At 46.6% G+C, this 21,830-nt stretch overlaps 7 protein-coding genes across 7 annotated transcripts; 2 read left to right on the plus strand and 5 right to left on the minus strand.

Annotated features, from left to right (window-relative positions):
* Window positions 1–513: 513 nt before the first annotated feature.
* Window positions 514–2,160, minus strand: GL218_04439 (putative brct domain containing protein; the record flags this gene model as incomplete). Its single annotated transcript, XM_033581044.1, has 5 exons — window positions 514–1,050; window positions 1,115–1,345; window positions 1,441–1,544; window positions 1,617–1,730; window positions 1,878–2,160. 5 exons carry the CDS (start codon window positions 2,158–2,160, stop codon window positions 514–516), a joined length of 1,269 nt encoding a protein of 422 aa, XP_033435164.1.
* Window positions 2,161–3,297: 1,137 nt separating this feature from the next.
* Window positions 3,298–4,707, minus strand: GL218_04440 (uncharacterized protein; the record flags this gene model as incomplete). Its single annotated transcript, XM_033581045.1, has 1 exon — window positions 3,298–4,707. One exon carries the CDS (start codon window positions 4,705–4,707, stop codon window positions 3,298–3,300), a length of 1,410 nt encoding a protein of 469 aa, XP_033435597.1.
* A 1,863-nt stretch (window positions 4,708–6,570) lies between these two features.
* GL218_04441 (uncharacterized protein) lies at window positions 6,571–7,853 on the minus strand (the record flags this gene model as incomplete). The annotated part of the gene is made up of 3 exons (XM_033581046.1): window positions 6,571–7,397; window positions 7,449–7,740; window positions 7,797–7,853. 3 exons carry the CDS (start codon window positions 7,851–7,853, stop codon window positions 6,571–6,573), a joined length of 1,176 nt encoding a protein of 391 aa, XP_033435592.1.
* Window positions 7,854–10,306: 2,453 nt separating this feature from the next.
* GL218_04442 (uncharacterized protein) lies at window positions 10,307–11,676 on the plus strand (the record flags this gene model as incomplete). The annotated part of the gene is made up of 4 exons (XM_033581047.1): window positions 10,307–10,368; window positions 10,545–10,596; window positions 10,816–11,055; window positions 11,347–11,676. The coding sequence occupies 4 exons, from the start codon at window positions 10,307–10,309 to the stop codon at window positions 11,674–11,676; spliced, it is 684 nt and encodes a 227-aa protein (XP_033435598.1).
* Window positions 11,677–12,806: 1,130 nt separating this feature from the next.
* On the minus strand, window positions 12,807–14,657 carry GL218_04443 (External alternative NADH-ubiquinone oxidoreductase, mitochondrial; the record flags this gene model as incomplete). Its single annotated transcript, XM_033581048.1, has 3 exons — window positions 12,807–12,880; window positions 12,940–14,244; window positions 14,303–14,657. The coding sequence occupies 3 exons, from the start codon at window positions 14,655–14,657 to the stop codon at window positions 12,807–12,809; spliced, it is 1,734 nt and encodes a 577-aa protein (XP_033435599.1).
* Window positions 14,658–15,722: 1,065 nt separating this feature from the next.
* On the plus strand, window positions 15,723–16,241 carry GL218_04444 (putative GTP cyclohydrolase 1 type 2; the record flags this gene model as incomplete). Its single annotated transcript, XM_033581049.1, has 2 exons — window positions 15,723–16,006; window positions 16,187–16,241. The coding sequence occupies 2 exons, from the start codon at window positions 15,723–15,725 to the stop codon at window positions 16,239–16,241; spliced, it is 339 nt and encodes a 112-aa protein (XP_033435268.1).
* A 384-nt stretch (window positions 16,242–16,625) lies between these two features.
* On the minus strand, window positions 16,626–20,802 carry GL218_04445 (uncharacterized protein; the record flags this gene model as incomplete). Its single annotated transcript, XM_033581050.1, has 3 exons — window positions 16,626–16,803; window positions 16,866–17,533; window positions 17,644–20,802. The coding sequence occupies 3 exons, from the start codon at window positions 20,800–20,802 to the stop codon at window positions 16,626–16,628; spliced, it is 4,005 nt and encodes a 1,334-aa protein (XP_033435269.1).
* Window positions 20,803–21,830: the final 1,028 nt, after the last annotated feature.

Raw genomic sequence — 21,830 nt, forward strand, 5'->3', positions numbered from 1 at the left:
TTTATGATATTACGATGTTTTGGTGATGATGGATGCATTTACACAGGTAGCTGGGCGAGCTGGGGGTCTACTTGGCAAGGCGTTTGAGTTTACGCTGTGTTACGATATGATATGTTGTGGTTATGTTAGATAGCTTAGACAAGTTACTCGACTTTCTAACTGTAAGAGTTCATTCGCATTGTTATTGCAATTGCCCCCGAGGGCGAAACAGCTATCTAAAATCAAGGCTCGCAATATGCAGCAGTATTTTGCTCGAGCAGGGGTATCTATGGCTATGGTATGGTAGAATCACCGCTAATGGGGGGTGAGTGAGTATCCGAAATCCATTGCTTCCTCTTACATTCGTACATCTTTCCAGCTGTCCACGTTGCTCGTTCACTCACTTACTCGGTACTCCTCCTCCTCCTTTTCCTCCTCTGACATGTCGGAAATATCGTCGACAAGGTCTTCTATCATAATAGCACCGTGCGTCTCCAACTCCTTCTTCTCGCTATCGTCGGGCCCCTGCGGCACCTACGCCTTTCGGCTACGAGTCTTTTTCATAGCGCGGACTACCGCCGAGAGGTTGCTGATCTCAGGCTGTTCTCCCTGACTCGCCTCGTTGGGACCAGCTCCCTTGACCTTTTGGCGCTTGGCCGTCTCGTGACGCTCGACGGCAAGGTCGTCGTCGTCCTCGCAGGCACGAGCTCTCTTCTTGTTGTTAGCCGCGGTCTTGCCGCGCGTTCGAGAGGAAACCGAGTTTTCATAGTTCGGCTTCTCTTCCTCCTTCTTCTCTTTCACCTTCTCCTTCTCGACCTTTTTCTTGTCGTCCTCCTTCACCTTCGCCTTCTCCTTCTCCCGGCGCTGTCGCTTCTCGCCGCCGGTGCGCTGGACAGGCTCCTCGGAGCTCTTGCGCTTGCGGCTGACAGCTTTATCAGGCAGTGCCTGCTTCTGGTCCTTCTTAGTGCTCGAAGTTGAATCCGCTGCCGACGCGGAGTTAGTGCCGTTGCCGACAACGGACAAGCTCTCAGGAGCCAGGTTATAGAGGGTGCCCACTGGCTTTCCGCCGGTCTATTTTTTTACATCTTGTCAGTTACTAATAATCAAAGAGTCTTGGAATAAATGTATGACTTACGGGAGGCTTGTACTGGAACTTGCTCTTGTCCGTAGTTCCCGCTTTGACGATGCGGTTGTTCCAGTGGATTCCGGTCTTTTGGTAGAAGAACACCACGAAGTCTCTCAATGCCATCTCTAGGCACACGCCGGTCTCCCGCGGACGGTAGATCGAAGGGCGGCTGTCGCGAGGCTTCTTGTAGAATTTGGCCGCGAACATATAAAGGTGCGGCTTAGCGTTAGATTCCCAGAGCTGAGATGGGAGTTAGAAATGAGTAGTTAAGGGTGAGGGGGGTGAGAGGGGTGAGAGAGGGGTAGGAGGATAATGTCTAGAAGGTGAGTACTTACATAGAGCTGGTACTTCTGACCGATATTTCCACTCTCCTTGTCGTTACGAGTCAAGGTGATCTCGTAGGCGAAATAGGTATCATCTCTATAGATGTGATGGAGGTCTTGAGTGGGTGTTAGCTATTACATTCCAGATACTGTGGGTATAGGGGGAGTGTTCCGGAGTGGGGACTTACTTGTGTTAACGAAGGACTCGGCCTCTTTAATCCCTTTCTGCGCCTTCGCCTCACGTTCCTTCTTAGCTTTATCTTCCTTGTCGATATTCTCGAGGGAGTAATCTTCCTCATTCACTATTGAAAAGATTATAGTGTCAGTATACACCATCATTGCTCATAGACGAGTCGTTCAAGTCGTGAGTTCGAGACTTCATAGCAACAAGTAGCTCCCATGGGCAAACATAATAATCTGATGAGATAGCAAACAATTTAAAAACTTACAGTGTCGCCTCTTACGGAGCGAGTCCTCGAACCAGTCCTTGGTCACAATGTGTGCCTTGAACTTGATAGCCTGCTGGATGGTAGAGATCTTCGCTTCGTACTGCTCAGGCGTAGCGAGTACATGCGTCACGTCCTTGTCGACGACGTTGCAGAAGATTCCGCCGTTCCACGTTGTCCAGCGTGCAACATTCACGTAGTCCCAATCGTCGCCGAGAGGTGCAGCTATGGAAATGTCACACCCGTCCAGGGTAGAGGAGATACCTTTTTCGTGACGGCGTGACATGATAGCAGATGATGGTTATAAAAGATAGAATAAGGGTTATAAAAGATAGAATAAGGGTTAATTTTTGTGATGTGATGTGCGATGTTCAATATTGAGTAGAGTTATCGTAAGTTTTAAGTGAGTTGTTGAGTTGTTGTATGCTTTGGTTGTAGAAAAAGTAGTGGTTGGGAGAAGAAGAAGAAGAATAAGAAGAATAGGAAGAAGAAGAAGAGGGGATGAGTACCTAAGGTAAAAACTTTTTGCATAGACCACCTCGTCGCTTTTTTTGCAGGAAGGAAGGAGTTGATTTACCGCAAGACTTTTAAATCGTTAAGAGGTGGTTGGTTGTAGTAGGTAGGTAGTTTGCTGCAGTGAGGGGCTCACGACATAAGGCAACGACGTTGAAGATAGGTACCTTACAGAACCACTGCGAGTACTTTTCGATAAGAAACACTCAGATCATAAAATAAGACCATGTCCAAGTTAGAATGATCTTGGGTTAAATTCACCAGACAATTTATTGCTAAGAAAACTGCGGTAATAGGTGGTGTAAAACTATCGATGCAGATAGGTCATGTAAAAATCCTCAAAACCGTCTCTTAAAAGTTACAAACTACCTAATTGCCTGTTGCAACTAAGGCAGGAAGTGAAATCTAACGTGCAGATACGTACAAGACTCAAGTATTCTTGTTCCTAATAGACGGCAAATAACAATCAGTAATACGTACCTCTTGGTCCTAAAATATATTCGATGTAGTCAACGATTTAAATGCTAGCCAATACAAATAAGCTGCAGAAAATATTTACAATAAACTAGGAATGTAATGGTAGAATCAATGATGGTAAAATCACTCGTCAAGACTGAGATTTAAAATTACTAAGGGGCTCAGAAGGAAGGATATTAGAACCTCAGGGTGTTTCTCGAACCCAATCACAGCAATGTCACAAAAAAAACCAGAAGACATAAAATAAACTGAACTTATCATGGGTATCATTCAAATCACGTATTCCTTATACCTACGCACTCGCCTTCCTTCCCGGTCCTAACCTCCCCAGACCCAGATCCAGCCTGTTCAAATTCAAATTTAAATTTACATAGTACCCCCTAATCCTCACTAGACGTCCTAAATCTTAAATCTAGTTTTCCTTACACCCTCCTCAGAACAACGTACTCTTCTTCTTCAACATTTTCCCAGTCCCGCTCCCAGTCCCGCTATCTGCGCTCCCGCCCCTTCTCCGCCCCGAATTCGGCTGCAACTGCTGCCCGTACCCGTACCCATATCCCGAAGCCTGCGGCATAGGAGCACCAGGTGTAGGCCCTACAGCATGGAACCAGCTGCCAAACCCTCCTCCATGCGAATGCGGTTTGGGTCCCGCGCTCACGGGCCGCGGTGGTGGAACCGGTGGTTGTAGCTGCGTGCGGCTAGGCCCAGCGACGGATTGTCGGGGAGGCAGATTTGGTTTCGGGCCGAAGTCCTGGCCTTCTATGCCAAACTCCTTCCGCAGCCTCTCTGTCTCCTTGGCGACCTCTGCGTCGCGGCGCTGACGGGCCTTTTCCTCTTCCTCGAGCATCTTCTTGATGCGCTTCTGCTCCGCGCGGTCCCGCTTCTCGCGCTCACGCTCTTCTTGCTGAACCAAGGCCTGTAGACGCTTGGTCTCAACGTCGATGCTGGATTCTGCGGGAGGTGTGGGCTGTTGGGTGACAGGGGAGGTAGTCTTTGCTGGAGGAAGGTTGCCGAATGCGCCGGTCATGAGACGTGGTGATGTGGATGAGGTTGGACTGGGCCGCGAGTTCTTGCGCCTATTTGCTGAGCCTGCAATATTGAAGGAGTCCCGGTTGGGGAATAAGTATATCTCGCGAATGACCTCAGCACCGAGCAGCAATACGACTTCGAGGCCTTTGCGATCCTCTATATCTACCCTCTGAAGATTCGGCTCGTAAATGGTGACACTGGGTTCCCTCCCGTTCTTGTATAACGCTATTGTGATATCTGGATCCTTGCTCTTCTTACCACCGACTGATGTGCCTGTCATGTAACATGTCATGTCCTTAGAGAACTTGCTATCTCTCTTCCACTTGAACATAATTTTAGGTGTGAGACTACTTGCGACAAGGTCATTCTGCTGGCGATCAACCTTGGATACCGAAGGCATGCGAAAGCTCTGCTGAGGCATTTCAAACTCCCACGACTCCTTCCCGGTCCAGGTGCTCTTCTCACCCTTCACCATAACCTGCTGCTCTGGGTTGTAGAGTTGTATGGCGAATCCGTCAGGGATCAAAGGTACAGGTGGAGGTGGAACACCATTCTGTTGTCTGATTTCGGCAGCAGACAGAGTAGGCTGCTGAAATTCAGGCTCGATTAGGACCTCAGCTAAGATTACATCCTGAAAGCTTGCGTCTCCTAAGGCTACAGCGTACTTATTCCTAGACTGGGGAAGGTCCGGGTTTATTTTCTGGAGTGAGTATTCAGGTGCCGGCTCGGAGCCATTTTGGGAGAAGTATAAGATTCTACATAGCGGATTATTAGAGGGTCTGAAGAAGAAAGTTGGTAAGTTTTCGTCGAGCATTTTGCAAAAGTTATGCCAAGTATTCCAAGGTACTGGCTCATCTATCGGTTGTAGGTGAGATAATTGTAGGTGATATGATGTAATGTAGTGTACAAAGCTTAGCCAAGATTGAAAAGATACAAAATATTCCAGGTATTCCAAGTAAGAGAAGGAGGTAGGAAACTTAGAATAAATGAATGACTTCCAAGACAAGTCGCAGTTGACTTAAGTGGGCAATGTATAAAAAAGAAGGAAGTAGCAGTCGGTAGTGGGTGACGAAGCCAAAAAGCTAAGCGCGGGTCGGCACAATAGACTCAGCCTCGATATCGTCGTTATGCCTTCCGAGAAACAATGGCGCGCCAAGGGTTAAAAAGGGTCAATATGACAATCATGTATGTACTTCCAAGTATCGTATGCGTATGCGTATGCGAGGTAGTTAAATATAGGCTAAAGCATAAAGACTGCGATATGTGATAGAGAGAAAATAAAGATATAGATACCTAATGAATAGAAACAAAACATCCGATATTGAATAGTTACCAGGTATTTATGTACCAATACATATAATATACAATATGCGCGCGTGAGATGCAGTCGCCGGCACCTTATTGTCACGAAGAGCGAAAAGAGGCGTTTGCGACCCGATGTCTTATTGTCATTGTCGTCATGTGCTCAAGGTTGTTTGCAGCTTTGGTCACTCAAGAATTCCTTAAAAGCGGGCTCGACCCTGCTATAATTATGGCATCTACAGGGAATTTTGCTGCGAATATTACAGGGGATCACCCCGCTATTCGTACCGATTTGAAGGAATGCCGAGCCACAGGGCAAGAGGGCTGTGCGACTCAGCTCGGGACATCGGTATCGACAGCCAATCCATTCGCTTTTTTCTCATTACTAAACAGAGATAAAATATATTAGCCAACTCAGCTTCAACATAATACAACGCGCGTCAGGTAAATCTTTTTACGCAAATATTTATTACGCATGATTTGACCTGCGTAGGTAACTGCATGTATATAAAAAATTTGTATTCCGTATGAAAATCAATATCAACATCACATCTTAGTATGTACCCGCCGTTGATCTATCGGTAACGAGTCTTCACGGCTCGTCCACTATTAGTAACGATGGGACGCCACTCCACATAAGATCGACTGTTGTACTTGCAGGAATAAAAACCGATCACTTGAAATTTCTGAGGTTTGTTAAGATCGTCAAGACCTTGAACTTTAGTTATATGTAGGTATGTTGCAAGTTTGCCATCTAGGACGAGAATCAAAACTGGGGTTGATCTAGGCAACTCTGATCCTCTATTGATGTAAGAGGAATTTTTCCACGTCCCGGTATCTTCCAACCATGTACGTATCTAAATGTATAGAGAGCCTAGTTCTACCTTCTGGTTCATTTTCAACTTCCAAAAAAAGAAAGAACTCGGTATGTAGGTAGGTACCTAGGTAGTTAGGTTGGACTAGAATAAGTTAATTCTATGTAAGAAGTGTTCATTATCATCCGCTCCTCTATAGTGATACCCCGTTATGTGACTCCCCGACTCCTGCTAACATGGGAAATGCATGGTATGAGTGCCAAAACAGCATTGTCGTCAAACCCAAGAAGGATATGGGTCCTAATTGTATATAAGACGCTAGGTGATATGGTAATTCACCATCCACTCGGTAACGATATTGTAGGCGTGGATTGTTGTGTATATTATTGACCAATACAAATGAACGCAAGGTCAGGTATCCCTTTAAAGTTAAATTATAATTCCTTTCTGTTGTGGTCTCGCTATAGATCCTGTTCCTTGGGGGATTCCTGGATTGGGACAACGAAGAAAAGGGTAAAAGTATTGTGTTGGATTCTTTTGGTATTAAGTAGTATCATCCATCACCGGTAAGCGGTCTGTCGCGTTGCACTTATCTCGCCTGGGATTGCTGGCATAACAGGTATTTCTCCACGTTCCCGCGCCCTCGAACCCGCTCTCTTTGCTCGTCCTGCCTGCTGGTTGACCCAACTAGTTATAGAGCGAAACCGAGCTGGACGGTCCTCGCTCGCTTCCGTATATACCGTTTCCCTCCTTTCGCCTGGTCGACTTATCCATGAGTCTCGAGCGGCAGGGTTCTCCTCGGCCGGAACAGGTAGAGGCTTGTCTGATCCTGAGGATGGAGGTATAACAATGTCACCGTCCCCAAATCCGGAAGAGATGGATGATATTTCGCTAGCTCGGGTTCCAGCCCGTTTCGGCGCATTAAATGTTTCCGGTTGGCGAGGAAGATCTGATTCGTTGTAATATGGTTGGGTTACCTGAGACCTTATGGTTAAGTTGATATCGCCATTATTTGAGACACCCCCGTTTCCTGGGATATATTGGTTTATGATACTCGCAAGAGGTGGGTTATTATCCGGTGACTGTCGAAGGGTTCCTGCCTCTGAATTTGAGGCGACTGAACGTATCATACTCCCAGGTCCTAGTGGATACGCTTTATTAGGGCCATAGAAGTTACCTGCTTGCATGGTACCATGCTCCCCCTGCTCGTAAATAGGGGGCGCCTCGTTAGACATGTATAACGTACGGTTATCTATCGACCCTCTCTGTTTATCATTGAACTTGTCGATAGATCCCATGCCGCCGCTAATGCCAATGCCCTGGCCTTTGGTCCTTTTTAAGACCCTATAGATGATCCATCCGATAAAGCAGAATAAAATGAAAGCACCTTGGACGTATTAGTGACCTAATTTCACTAAAATGGGGAAAATATACTGACCTATTGCACCTGCGGCAATGAGGAGGTGCTCTGCTGTAGGATTTAATACACCCTGAGGTGGCTGTTGAGGGTCTTTATCACCATGCCATTTATGCTTGCCCCCATCATCGTTATCGCCCACAGTATCTGAGGCTACGGGTACTAATGTTGGCTCCGTAGACAACTGTCCAGTGGTGACTGTGGGGACAAACTGGGAAGTGATGGGTGATTCCGGATCGTCATTATCATCACCCTCTTCTTTACCCTGTTGTATAGGGAAAGCTTTCCCCAGAGTAGGAGGAGCTGAAAAAACCTATCGGCAAGTTATTAGTTCGTTTCTAACGAGATTAAATTGATAGATAAACATACCGGAATGAATAGTGGCATAGAAGTAGACGTCAATTTTGATGTAGGAGTAGTTGTCATGATCGATAACGTAGTAGCTTGACTCGGTCGCGCAGTTAGAGTAACGATAGAACCTGAAGAGCTTGGTGTAGGTAATTGAGTTGTTTTCTGTGGAGAATCGCCGATCTTATTGTCTTCGTCGTCATCGCTATCACCGTCGCTCAAGTCTCCTAGACCATCCTTAAGATCATCGTCTGATTCACTGTCGCTCTCGTTGTCGCCTCGAATAACAATCCGTCGTGCTCTCAAATTTCTAGTACTAGTAGCATCGTCTTCGATATTCCTACGTCCCAAACTCCTACGCGAAAATAACGTCGACCGTTGATCCATTTTTGGTGACCCCCTCCATGATTGAGCGTCCTGGGATTCTCGTCTCCTGTTAGATGGCGGCATGTTATCGTTCAGAAGCTATTATTATACGCCGAAATGCTCTGCATCCAAGCACTTTTCCTGAATTCATAACATAACCAGTATGCGAACAAGATAAAATAAAGACGAATATTATTAAAAGTCACCCAAAAACGTATCTGGTTGGGTATACCGAAAACGACAGGATGGAATGAACAGAATACCAAGAACCCAAGTTTGAGGATTGACTAATAGAATACAAGAAGGCCCGCCTTGGAAGAAAAAGAGAAGGAAAGAAGGGGAAAAGAGATCGAAAAAGCCAAGAGTAACGGAGGTACGAAGTAATAGAAGAGAAAGTGCAATTCAGAGTCGTATTAGATCTCAGGTCTCCAAGTTGAGATTCAGAGACTAAGGCTCAATTAGTGCAACGCGTCTCAGGGATGTAATGAGGGCCCCTGGACCCCTTCAACGACAACGAGCCCCGGGCGGCCATATCCCTGACCAGCATGGCTGCCCCATGTGATATTATTCTTGCTTAGGCTCGCGATGCCAATAGGGTCATCGCGAAAGGGGATTAACGGTCTGCTGCTAGGGTTTTACTATCATAGTGTAATAACGCTCATACTTTATACGACGACTTACACAAGCTATAACTATTAATTGAAACATTCAGATATGATGGCTAAGATGTTAGGCGCATTTGCTTCTGGATAACTTCGTAGCATATTGAATTTACTGCGTTGATATATTAATTACTGAACCCATAGCCAAATACATAGAAGCGCGTTGATTGATATTGACGTAGCAGTATGAAAATTGGTTTGGATTTGAGGCTTAGAGCAACTAAAGGGGGGGGGGTAAATATCCCTAGCGATTAGTGTAGTATGTAAAGGGACTAAGGGACTAATGCTACTCGTATAAAGTAGCGCAGCGAAACTGCTGGTGTTTTCGCCGGCGTGTCTTAGGGTCGATGTTGATGGTACCGCCTTGACCTGAAGTTGATGTTGTGACAAGATGACCAGGGTATTCCGTCTCGAACAAGGAATAATTGCGGAGTCTGCCGGGTTTCAGACAGGGATAATGAGCGACGGCGCCAAACTTGATACAGATCAACGTCTGGCATATCGATTTTCTTGACTGTGCTCGAGTCCGTGATAATGGAGTCTTTCGAGAATCTTGCGATAGCTGGCGGTATCTGGTAATGGTTGCGACATAATTGAATGAAAGAGACAAACTTACGACGACGTCATTTGTCATATAAGAAATAATAACAACTTCGTAGGACTGTTAAGTACAGGCCTACTACTTACTCATTCGTCCTTGGTAACTCTGAGTTACGTAGTTTTCTATGTCGAAAATGAGATAGACAATAAATATTCCAATGAATTATGACCATTAATAGTTCTCATTGGGAGTTCTCATTAAGAGCTAGAATTCTCGTGAGGGAGTAATATACGTAATTTTACGCGTAATGGAATATATAAGTGGGAGCTGTATGTAGATGGGAGCTGAATGGAAGTCTCGGCGCCAACCCAAGCCAAGCCATCGCAAGCTTTTCTTGAAAAGGAAGATCTGGTTGTTACTCTATCAAGCTTTTTGAAATTGCTCATCCTAGATTAATCCGAATCGACCTTGTCAATAACAAGGTTTGTTTAAACTTCATTGTGAAGACTCGGGTAGAGAAACTAGAGACTGTTACCATTTCGCTTTCTTCGTGTTTGTAAGTTGAGAAAGTTGGAAAGTTGGAAGACAGCACTATCCAAGTTTAACATGAATAAAAGTTAAGGCTTATCAACAAACCACGACTTCCCTAATCTTGACTGCTATCCCGAGGTACTCCCGAATAGGTTTAACCTTATCTAATACTTATGTTGGTTTATCACTGCCATTTTATCACGCCCTAGTTAAACTGAACAAATATATGTACGCATCAAAATCAAGACTATAAATCTGACTTTCCTGCTAGTTATTTTTATTTTATTTGTTTGGAATTATAAAATATACCGGACTAGCTGTGTATACATAGTAGACGTTACCTACGTAATTGTTGATTAATCCTTACCGAGCATCCAGCGTTACGCTTTGTGTAAGTCGGCTGATTCCGCCGAATCGGATACCCCATCATCATGCCAATCCGAGTTTCTCCTCTCACCGAGGCAGACATCCCAGGCGCTGTGTCCGCCATCCAGTAAGTATCTTCCCTTTCATCCTAGGAATTTGTTGGTGGGTAACAGTATGGAGTAACGGAACAATGGGTCGGTATACCGCATGCGACTTAAGCGGAAGGGAGGGCGCTGCGGCTGATGAACCCTCCTCAGCTCCGTGTAACAGTTATTATCCATGCTAACTACCCTATCACCGAAGAAAAGCTTTTGCGGACGATCCGTACAACAATTGGGTCTTTGATAAATCTACGGTATGCATGGTCCTTTCGTTACCGAACATTGTGTACGCCAAGATTCGTTTCAAGGGCGCGGGGATGGTTGAGTAGCATTGGTATTGGTATTGGTATTTTATCTTTCAAGATACTTCCCGTTTGAGTATCACCCAACCAATTAAGCAAATACGTTGGACTACCGAGGACAAACTCCTATGGCGATTAGCCTCCACACTTCATACTAACACAGGCCGTTAGTTCAACCCGCAACGCAATGCGACCTCTCTTAGCATTCGGTGCCGATGGGGTATGCGTAACGGCATCTTCCACGTCGCGAAGGAAGACGGCAGCGATGAAGTACTTGGTGTCGCTTGCTGGTTAAGGCCACAAAGGGCAGGCCAGCTACCAACCTGGTCCGACTGGATCGAAGACTGGCGGTTGTGGTTCAACCAGGTCGGGATGAACCTTTACTACGGTCGAGGCGGCCTCAATGTTAAGGTAAGAGTCTGATTTCAAGAGATTATGGGCGCGGGTGAAATCTCCGCTTCAAGACAAGCATTTGATCTGCCGACTTGGCTGCATCTGGCGACTTCTCTAAATTACACGTGAAAGTAGGGTGACAATGATTCCCGGGCCGGGGCAGGAAATGTTGTCGTGGGGGCTCCGCCCCATGGCCCGTTTCAGCGTCTGTATCAGTCGAGCGATCAGGGTCTCTGCTCTCCCTACCGACTATTCGGCCTTCACAACCTCGAGTTCCAAACGACTGCTAACCTAAAAGCAACTATCTAGCGTTATTACATATGGAAAGAGGCTCAAGCCAAGGCCCAGTCCTCCGTCTGGACGGACTCACGAGGCTACTATTTCCTCAATATCATGGTTGTGCTACCTAAAGCCCAGAATAGAGGAATAGGCCGACTTATGATGAAAGCTGTAACCGACCAGGCCGACGCCGCGGGTATGAATTGCTACCTCGAGTCCAGCCGGGACATTCCCAACATGCAAATCTACGGGCGCTTCGGGTTCAAGTTTGCGAAGGAGCTAGAATGCGACGACGACGGCACAGCTATAAAACTCTACGCTATGGTTAGAGAGCCCAGTGCCAAGCCGCAGACAAATTGACCATACTATTTTGCGCGTACTTGGTTTGTAGAATCCGAGCGCAACTAAGCCACAGCGGGTGTGGGTTCCGCACGAGTCCGCACGAGTGAGGTCCTCAGAGCTGGAAATTGATGCCGTTAATATCTATGTGGAGGTTAACCACCTACCTAACCTTATGTAGGTTAATCATCCACATAAGGTAAGTTGACGCGGTAAAAATAGAACCAAAAAGCTTCTACCCACCAGTAACGAAATCGTCTATCATCCTTGGCTTCCCGCACCCTCATGAGCTGCTTAGTCGGGATCGGCAATGCTCTCAGATCAAAACTTTATCTAATTCTCTTTTTACATATGCAAGTCACTGGGGATCATATACAAATGTACTATAGCCGAGGTCAACCGGAGACGGCAAAGTCAAGCATGTGGTAAAGAATCCAGGAGGACCTATCAAGACAATAGGATGTTGGGTTAGGTAGTTTTTGAACATAGCTATTAGAAAATATATAGCCGATTGAGCTTATAGGCAGGTCTAACTCTGATACACTATTGCCGATAGAACTCTAAGGTAAAGATTAAGACACTATTATACTATTGTAAGCTCAAGATGAGCAAGTATGAGTCTAATAACACACTCACACCTTACCAGTCAAATATTACTTATACTCTAGATCACCAATGAGTATTAATAAAATAAATGGCCATGAAATATTATCTTAATGATGACTCGTCCGTTTACTTATACAAACGGAAGCGTCCCAGGCGCCAGCCCATCGCCTACCGCAAGTCTATCCTAGTCTACGAGCTTAGTTTTCACGGGTAGAAAAAAAAACGCTCTCTATACGCGAGCGTCTTATATCGTATACCGTGTACCATATGTCCCCTCGAGAAAAAAAAAACACCCCTCCAAAAATAACAAATAAAAAACCCGTTCTGTCCTGTCCGTCCTCGTAATATCGTGACTGGGCACTTCTCACTTCTCTTTCTAAAACTCTCTAGGGGACGAATAATACACGGTGAGCGGGGTGGGGCGGTGCTATATGGATATAGGGGTGAAAATGGATCTTGCCATTTCCGATCCAAAAAGGGGGGACCCCGGAAACGAGGTGGGAGAGTAGTTTTAATGAGATTAGGTATTATCGACTAAAATCCGTCTACTCTCGGGAGACATCTCGTCCGTAGATCTTGGCCTTGACCCAATCAAGAGCGACGAGAGCACGGTTGCGCGCTGGAAATTGTTAGCATTGATTTCTCATAAGGTGAAATTAGAAGCAGCAGAAGACTTACTGCTAAAGCACATGCTCAAGTAAGCACTCCTCCAGAAGAGATATGTGAGCTTGCCACCGCTAGCAACGTTGCCGTTCAGCCACGCGACGTCTGCGACAGCCTTTTCGCTACCGATGTAGGCTAAACTGCCCTGGTGCGAGTAGTGGAAGGGCTTGACATCCTTGATACGGCGTAGCTGTTTCTCGATGGACTCGATTTCTTGCGCTACGGCCGGCGTATCACCAGGCTTGAGGTTTAAGTCGGCGCTAAGATCGCGGACTTTCTGTTCCATAGACTCGGTCTTAGCCATGTTGTTGAATAGCCTAGCGAGGAAAGCACCTTCTTGGGAAGCGACTTGGGCAGTTGGTGCATATCCGGCAACGGCGCAGTCACCAACGGCCCAGATATCTCTTGCTCCCTGAACCACGAGGTACTCATTAACAGCAAGACCACGCCTCGAGTCCTTCTGAGCAGGAATTTGAGATAAGAGATCTTTGACCAATGGGCGCAAAGTGTTGCCTGTGGCCCAAACCAGTAAACCGTAGGGGATTGTAACAATAGACTTCTTGCCATCGGGAGTAGAAATTTCAGCTTCGACAGTTTTATCGGTCACCTTCTTAACCATAGTCTTAGTCATAATTTTGATGTCCTCCTCCTTAAAAGTGCTCTCGGTATAGTCGATGAGCTGTTTGCTGAACATAGGTAGGACGTTAGGCAGAGCCTCGATGAGAGTTACCTTGAATCGCGGAGCAATATCGGGAATAAGCTTCTTGATATCCTCATCAAAGAAGTCCCTCAGCTCTCCGGCGAACTCAACACCGGTAGGGCCACCACCAACGACTACCATATGGAGAAGACGGTCGATCTCCTCTGTCTCTTGATCCTTGAAAGCAGCAGTTTCAACACAATCCATGATCTTGGTACGGATAGCCTGTGCATCTTTAATCTCCTTTAGGAAGCAGCTGTGCTCGCGGACTCCGGGAATACCGAAAGTAGCGTTCTCGGCACCAACGCCGATAACAAGCATGTCGTACGGAACTTCGGTCTGGTGGACTTTTCCTTTAACCTCGCTGTTGTCGGTAATTTTGACAATCTTCTTCTCAACATCGATATGAGTAGCCTCGGCTTCGTAGAATTTGACAGCAGCCTTCTTGCGACGTAGGATCTGGCGTACGGGTTCCATGATGGAGCGGTGCTCGATGTTTCCGGTGGTACATGAGGGCAGTAGAGGTGTGAAGAGGAAGTAATTTCGCGGTGAGATAACAACAACATTGTAGTTGGCAGTGTCGAGCTTCTTGAGTAACGCAACGGAGCCCCAGCCAGTACCTTAAAGCCCAATTATTAGAGACAGAGCGGTAAGTGGTGCTTAGTAACAATTACTTACCAAGAATTACCAACGTCTTCTTCTGAGGGTCAGGGACAAATTGTTCTTCGGGGTGACGGTCTAAGTAGCCGTCGTAAATGACAGCACCAACAACACCGAGCATGGACAGATAAACAAAGCGCCATGTCCATTTAATAGTATTCCGGATTCTGCATGGTTTCTTTGTAGGGCGAGGAGCTGCGTCAGCATAGGACCTGACAAGCCGGGGAGCAACAACAGTTCTCGTTCGTGTTCTTGCGACAACGGAGGTTAGCTGTCGCGGGTATGACGTCGTAGTGAATCTGGCAACGGGCACAGATAATTGCCTACTAGCTGGGCTAGTGAGCCTGCTCAAGGCCCGTGAGGACGACGCCATCGGGTCTTAACTGACGGCGGAGTTACCGTCTAAGAAAAGGGTAAAGAGGCGTGAGGATGGTTAAGGAATCGGTAGACAAAAATTAATCTTTTGTCCAGCCCAAAGTCGATTTGGGGGGGTTAGTAAAAAAAAAGCAGCGCACAAAAAATAGGCCGGAACTTATCGCCAATTGGGATTAGGACAATGACATGAATGTGATGAATTTTTAGGTGGATCGGGTCAGGTATCTTTCTTTTTTTTTTTTTTTTTCTAGTTACTTTTTCAGGAAAGAAGCTTAGGGCGCTAGGGCCAAAGGCTAAGACACCGGCCGTGAAGTCCGCATCAAGGGTCTTAACCTGTTGCAGGAGTCCGGCCGTCCGCGATTGACCCGGGAACTCGGGATTTCCTGACTTACTATGAAGCGCTAGACTATAATGGGAAGAGCTTGACCTTAAATTGATTAGTCACTTCAGCCCTGTCGTAATGATAGGAGATTAGATTGAGGTATTTTAGACTCCCAAAGTTCTAGGCCAACTGTTCCGCCTATTAGACGTTTTATAATTAGTACCTAGTTTAGTAAATTTGCAGAAACTCTTAGCCCTTATCTTAATTTGAAGTTGAAGTTGTAAATATAAATAGGTATATTTAATATCACGTACTTGGGTCTTCGGTCTTGTATAAGTCTTAGCCATATAAACCCCTCTTTTCTCTATATCAATTATAGCCAATACAAACATAAATAGCACCTCACTCATCAGGTTTTGCTCAGTAAGCACATGCTCTTTTATTCTGCCATAATACTCACCTTATGAATACTACTCAAGTATATATCAACTTGTATCATTACCGGCGGGTTAGACGCGGTAAACTATGGGTTATCCTGACATGTGATAAATAAGAAAATGTTTGCTCCAAAGCTTAAGAAATGTTGTACTAGTTGTTAGATATCCAATCATATTCAACGCGGGGCTAGATTCTCTCCCCACCTCATCATTCTAAATCTCGCCCTTATTATTATCATCATCATCAGCTTTTAATACCCTTCGATAAAACCTTATAAGTAAATCTATAAGACAACCCCACCCCATGGCAGCCCTCTCACGCTTCACTCTAATATTCTATACACCCCCCTCCGCCCTCGCAGTCTGCAAATCTGCCATCTTCGCCGCAGGCGCAGGCCGCTACCCCGGGCCCGGGAACTACACCGAGTGCTGCTGGACGACCCTCGGCACGGGCCAATTCCGGCCGGGCGACGCCGCGAACCCGCACATCGGCGCCGTCGGGGCCCTCGAGGAAGTCCCCGAGGTCCGCGTCGAGACCCTGTGCGTCGGCGAGGACGTTGTTAAGGGCGCTATAGAGGCGCTTAAGGGGTAAGTCGTGCTGTTTTAGATTGTAACTAGGCTGTTTGGTAGTTGTTATAGGTGCATAGGGGGGAATTGTGGTATACATACTAGTCTAGAGCAGTGAATATTGGTATAGTGGAGAGGGAGAGGGAGGGTACACATGTCATATCCGAAGCAACTCCGCTGACCGAGAAATCTCCTACATAGCGCTCATCCCTATGAGGAACCTGCCTACCACGTCATTAAGTTGGAGGATTATTGAGCACGCATAGTGAACCTGCGATTGGATGAGAAATTGTGAGATGGGCGACCGTGCTGGGGACACCTACTCTCACCTTTGTCCTATAGGTAGGGAGGGGATCTCCTCTGATAATGTGAAAAGTTCAATCAAAACATTATGAAATATAACCCATACATATCAGCGTCGATGAAACACACAACACCAGCATCAAGTCACAAAAGGCCACTAACTAGTCTACAAGCCTACTATACGCAGTAGCACTAGTATATATTATTTGATCGTCATTCGCGACCTTTGCTCATATATTGTTTTTAACGCCGCTGCTGGCTCTAAGCGAGATTCGTAGTAATCATATCATCCGATTATATAAATACACAACCAAAGCTCTTCCTCCCGAGCCTCCGACTATCTGCCCGGCGTTGATGCCGGCATCTCGCCGTACCTCCCCCTGTGCCTTGTCGTATCGTAAGCGTTGATGACGCGGGTTTGACTTTCGTCCGCTTGCGAGAAAGCGTAGCCGCGCTGTTTTCTCATCCGCTGCACCTGCCGGACCTTCCTGATCGCCTTCTGGAATTGCTCCATCCTGTTTCATTTATTAGCCGATACAATACGCGATGATAGAAAGCATGAGGGGCAAGAGCGTACCTTGGACGGTAATCCTGGATATTGTACTTCTGAATCTCCTGTATGTGGTGGTACGTCTGTGGGTAATACATCCTCTTCGCGTATTTCCAGGCGAAATCTCGTAGAAGACAGAGGAGGGGCAGAGCGAGGGTTTGTAGCCAGAAGACAGGGTTCGCGAAGAGTTTTGGTACCAACCCGTCGTATTCCTTCGAGATTCCAAGCTTTGGACCTACAATTCCATAGACGACAATAAACCCATACCAAATCACCATACTGCCTGGGATGGCCATGATATGGTACTTGGTCCAGTTACTAGTCACCAACGCCGCTTTTCCGAGAACAGTGGCAAGGGTAGCCGCATACAAAGCCGTACCCCAAACCCAGTGACCCGCCATAGTACCATCACCCAGGATTAGATCGCTGTACCAAATAAGTTCGGAGAATATGTATAAGACGAGAGAGTGGTATACGGCATTTGCGATCCATGCGAAAAACGTGCTGACTTTAAAGAATTGGTTTTGTTGTCCTAGAGTATATAGTTGTGGGTAGCGGTCGAGTAGTCGGGCGGAAATGTACTGATCTAGAATACCCATGACAAGGGGGGGTAGAACAGTGTAGAAGACGTTGTAGAAGGATAATGTCCAGGATTCGTAGATGATAGCCCCAGAGAAGACGTTTTGGAATGTGTACTGTTAATGTATTAGCTTCAAGAATCACCGACACCTACGCCTGACATGGACGGGCGACGCGTTAAGGGGAAAAAATATAGAGGTGACCATGAAAGATGTCGTGAGCTTACCCAGAATTGTGTCATATATAAAGTAATGTTTTTGTAGAATGAGAATAGGATGGTTTTGCTGATACGTTGATAGCTCCAAGCGCCGTGAACGAGCGTTAGTTTGCGCAAGAACCGGAATTGGGCGATTGAAATATCGGCTGATCGTGCGGCTTGAAGACCTTCGACACCCGAAATACCAACTCCGATATGAGCGGCTTGGATCATAGACACGTCGTTGGCTCCGTCGCCAATAGCGAGGAGGATCTCCGGCGAGAACTTCTTAACCATTTTCACAACTAAAGCCTTTTGTAACGGCGAGACACGACAGCAGATAACTGCCTTGCACATCACAGCTAGGTCGTAGAACATCTTCTCCATGTCTGGCTCTAGAGCGAAAGTAAGGGACTTGCCATCGATAACAAGAGCCAAAGCATCCATTTCGACCGACCCATCCGTATTGTTCCGGATGGCATCTAGCTTCTTTTGAATGTTATCGCGAGTTGATACGGAATCCTCTTCGTTGACGATCAAGAGCATCATATCTTCGCTTAGCAGCTTAGAACTCATCCCAATATTGATAGCCGTCTCCTGCCGATCTCCAGTCAAAACCCAAACCTTGATGTTCGCTTGCTGCAGTGTATGAATCGTCTCTGGTACACCGTCCTGAAGACGATCTTCGATAGCGGTCGCGCCTAGTAAGTAGAAACTGTGCTCAAGTATCTCGGCCGCTTTGTCGAGCTCTTCAGATCGGTTACCACCGACGGTGGTTTGAGCCTTATCGAAGATCTTGTACCACTCCTGGAATTCTTGTTCGGGGACCTCACGCATTGCTAGGCAAAGAGTCCGAAGACCTTCGGAGGCATACTCCTCAAGATGGACCAGGGTTTGCTCAACATGGGGGTTGTCTTCGTTTAGACGCTCCAGGATGACCGTATCGGCACCTTTACAGTATACCCGGATTTTTCCATCGGGACACCGATATATAGTAGACATTCGTTTTCTTGTGGAGTTAAATTCACAGACAGCCAAAAGTTCGTACTCGTATTCTTTGCCTTCGACTTCGATAATTACCGATCGTGGTTTGCGAGCGACAAAGGTATAGCCTAGAGTCAAAGCACCTTGGACTAACGCACCCTCATCGGGCGATGCAGCTTGGTACTTGATCTTGCCACTTTTTGATTCGTCACGCTCCGGAATAACGGTATGGCAGGTTGAGAGAAGAGCCAAGAAATGATGAATCGCTTCGGCGCTCTGATGTGATTTTATATTCTCACGTACTTGCTTAAAATCGTGAATTCCAACTTCCATACCATCTTGTACTGTGGCCCTTCGATCCTCCGGTACCTCGTCTGCATATTGTATCCCGCTGATGGTGCATTGTTTAAACTCCATCATGTTACAGGTTAGAGTGCCCGTCTTGTCTGAAAAGACGAACCCGACCATACCAAGTTCCTCAACTAAGGAGGATGTTCGGCAGTTAGCAGGTGTGTCTGTCTTGTCGTAGTAAATATCAAGATCATCGTTAATCAGAATGCCATGCCAATACTTGACCATCTCGACAGTCACGAACAGCGAGATTGGGACCAACGAAGAAAACAACACCCAGTATGTGACGAGGTCCTTGAATATCGCCTGCACCACATCTTCAGACTTAACAAGGGCGTCCAGCTCTAGATAGGCAATCGAGTCTCTCCGAACGGACCGGAAAACCAACTCTCCCACGGTACATATAATACTAAGAACAAGAAGTATACCGATCAACGCAAGAACCAGCGTGTTAAGTTGTCGCTCAACTTTAGTCCTCTTGATCGGAGTCGCGGTGGCATTGCGCATAAGCTTCGTCTCGTGTCCCGTAAAGACCACTATCCCGTGAATCCAAGGAGTGTTTCTAAGAGTAGCACCTCGTAGTAAAAGCTGTTCCGGGTTGAGAGGCAATTCCTTTTCTCCGCCACCAGCTTGCATTGTCAAAGTAGCCTCGTACGTGTATAAACTACTATTGGGTTGCTCAGAACGAATTCTGCCTCCTACCCTACTTAACTCCGCCGGGCTGACTATAGTTGACGTCTCTGGAAGCGCCTGCTTGATCTTTAGATTAGTCTCGCCGTCCAGATTCGCAGTTTCGATGTAACACAAGCCCTCCGGCTCGGAACTTGCAAGCAAGACGATGTCGGCGGGGAAAGGCTCCTCTGATTCTACTCGCACTATGTCTCCCACAGAAACGTTGATCCATTTTGTCTCTTCAAAAGTCGATCCTCGCAGGATCCTAGCCTTCGAGTTGTTCAGCGCACTGTCGGCCTGCTTCCTCCTATAATCCTCAACCAACTCCTTGCCTGCGGATACCAGCAACACGACCACGAGAGGACCAATAGTAGTATAACGATTTGTCGGTGACAAATTCGGGATTTGCTGCAGGGCAGCTGTAAATAAGAAGAAGACGTTGGCGAATTTAGAGAACTGCTCGATCAAGAACTTGGGTAGGAACGTTGCGACGTTGTATTTGGCGGTGGAGACGTGGTTGTCAACATATTTGTTCACGGCGTTCGCCGGCGGGTTGTTTAGATGAATGATTCGAGGACCGAGAGTGGACGGATCTGGTTTACCTCCACCAAAGCCGAACCGAAAGTCAAATTTCTTCTTTTGTTTCGGCTGTTCATGACCCGAATCCGGTCGACCATGCCCTGGCTCCGTAAGAGGTAGATCCATTTCCGAATACCCTTTTTGACCCATTCCGAGCATGTTCCTAGCCTTGCCCAGGAATCCACCTCCTAACCCGAGTACACTATTGCGATTCCGCGCATTGTCACGACTAGACGAGTCGCCGGCTGCGTTCGCCGCTCCTCCGTGCTGGTAATACGATTGGCCGTCATCGGGATAGTCGTCGAAATCGTCTGCGTATCGTTGGTAGTTGTTTAGACCAGACGATTGGCTGTATTGCCTGTCGGCATCTGCTAGGTAGGGCGGTCGAGGACCCGAAGCGCCGGCGCCCGGAGGAGGGTTTTTTACAGCGGGATGCGTGGTTTGGCTACCACCGACAAAGTCGTCGTAGGATACGGATGGTCTAGCTGAATGGTCATCATGTACAGGTTGCCTCGGCCCATCGTAAGAGGATTGTTCGTCGAGGTCTAGTAAAAGATCATTCCTGGAGCTGGAGGTGCCTCTGGGAGGCGCCCTGCCAGCCATGTCGCGAAGGAATGGATCTTACAAAGGGAGCAGGATCGGAGGCATACGGGCGCAATGGAAAACCAATGTTTGCGAAATAGATTCGGTTCAGGTTTGCATTTAGTAACGGGCAATCTTAACTTTCGTATAAAGTTTCCATAGAGATAACCTCACAACTGATTCTTGAAGATATGATATTGGAAGTCGCCCCTGGTCCAACGTATCAAGCAAGGGGGTGGTAATAAAATACGAGATGGCTCAGCTCGTGGATGACGAGAATAGAAAAGGACAAGCTACCAGGCCTGATGAAATACAGGCAGCGGTGAGAGAGAGAGAGAGAGAGAGAGATAGAATAGAACAGTCGCAAATATGATGAATGATGTTAGTGTTCGGATGTCGTGGCTACGATGTAAAGCATTAGAGTCTGACAGTTCTAACTAGCCTATAAGTTGGTCGAAACGTAGAAATGTAAAAGGGTAGCATTCATTCATCCAGAGCAAACCCGGGCCTAAGCATCAGTGTAGATAATAAGTGGATCCCCCATTCCCGTGTTCGTGTACACCCATTTTCTTCTGCACAGCCTTCCGTTACTGGCCAGTAGTAATCGCCTGTGGGGCGTGGGTAACACAAGCTCTCTGGTTCTTGTAAGGAGGTGCCAATGAATTTTCTTTCAGTTTGGCAGCATCAACAGGGATCTCAGCCAGTACATCATATCAAGGAAATGCATGCGTGGCTGACAAGGCTATATTATGTACCTCTCTCTACATGTGCTAGGATGTACTACTAATTGATCTGAATAGGAGGTACATAATCTAACGCAAACTACGTAACAGGTACGTACCTAACCTTTACAGCCATTGAATATTTAGAGTTTCAAGTGCAACCTCAATCATACCTACATGAGATGTACCTATTGAAGTTGGAGAATAGGTACAATCTTGCGTGATAGGTAACCCCCCAAAAGGAGTTATTATTATGCCTCTTTTTCCATACCGCATGCAAACAATCTGAAAAGATCCGGGAAAAAACACACCTAGGTAAATAAAATA

The sequence above is a fragment of the Daldinia childiae genome (genome assembly GCF_008694065.1).
Source record: "Daldinia childiae strain JS-1345 chromosome Unknown Scaffold4, whole genome shotgun sequence".
Classification (NCBI taxonomy): Eukaryota; Fungi; Ascomycota; class Sordariomycetes; order Xylariales; family Hypoxylaceae; genus Daldinia; species Daldinia childiae.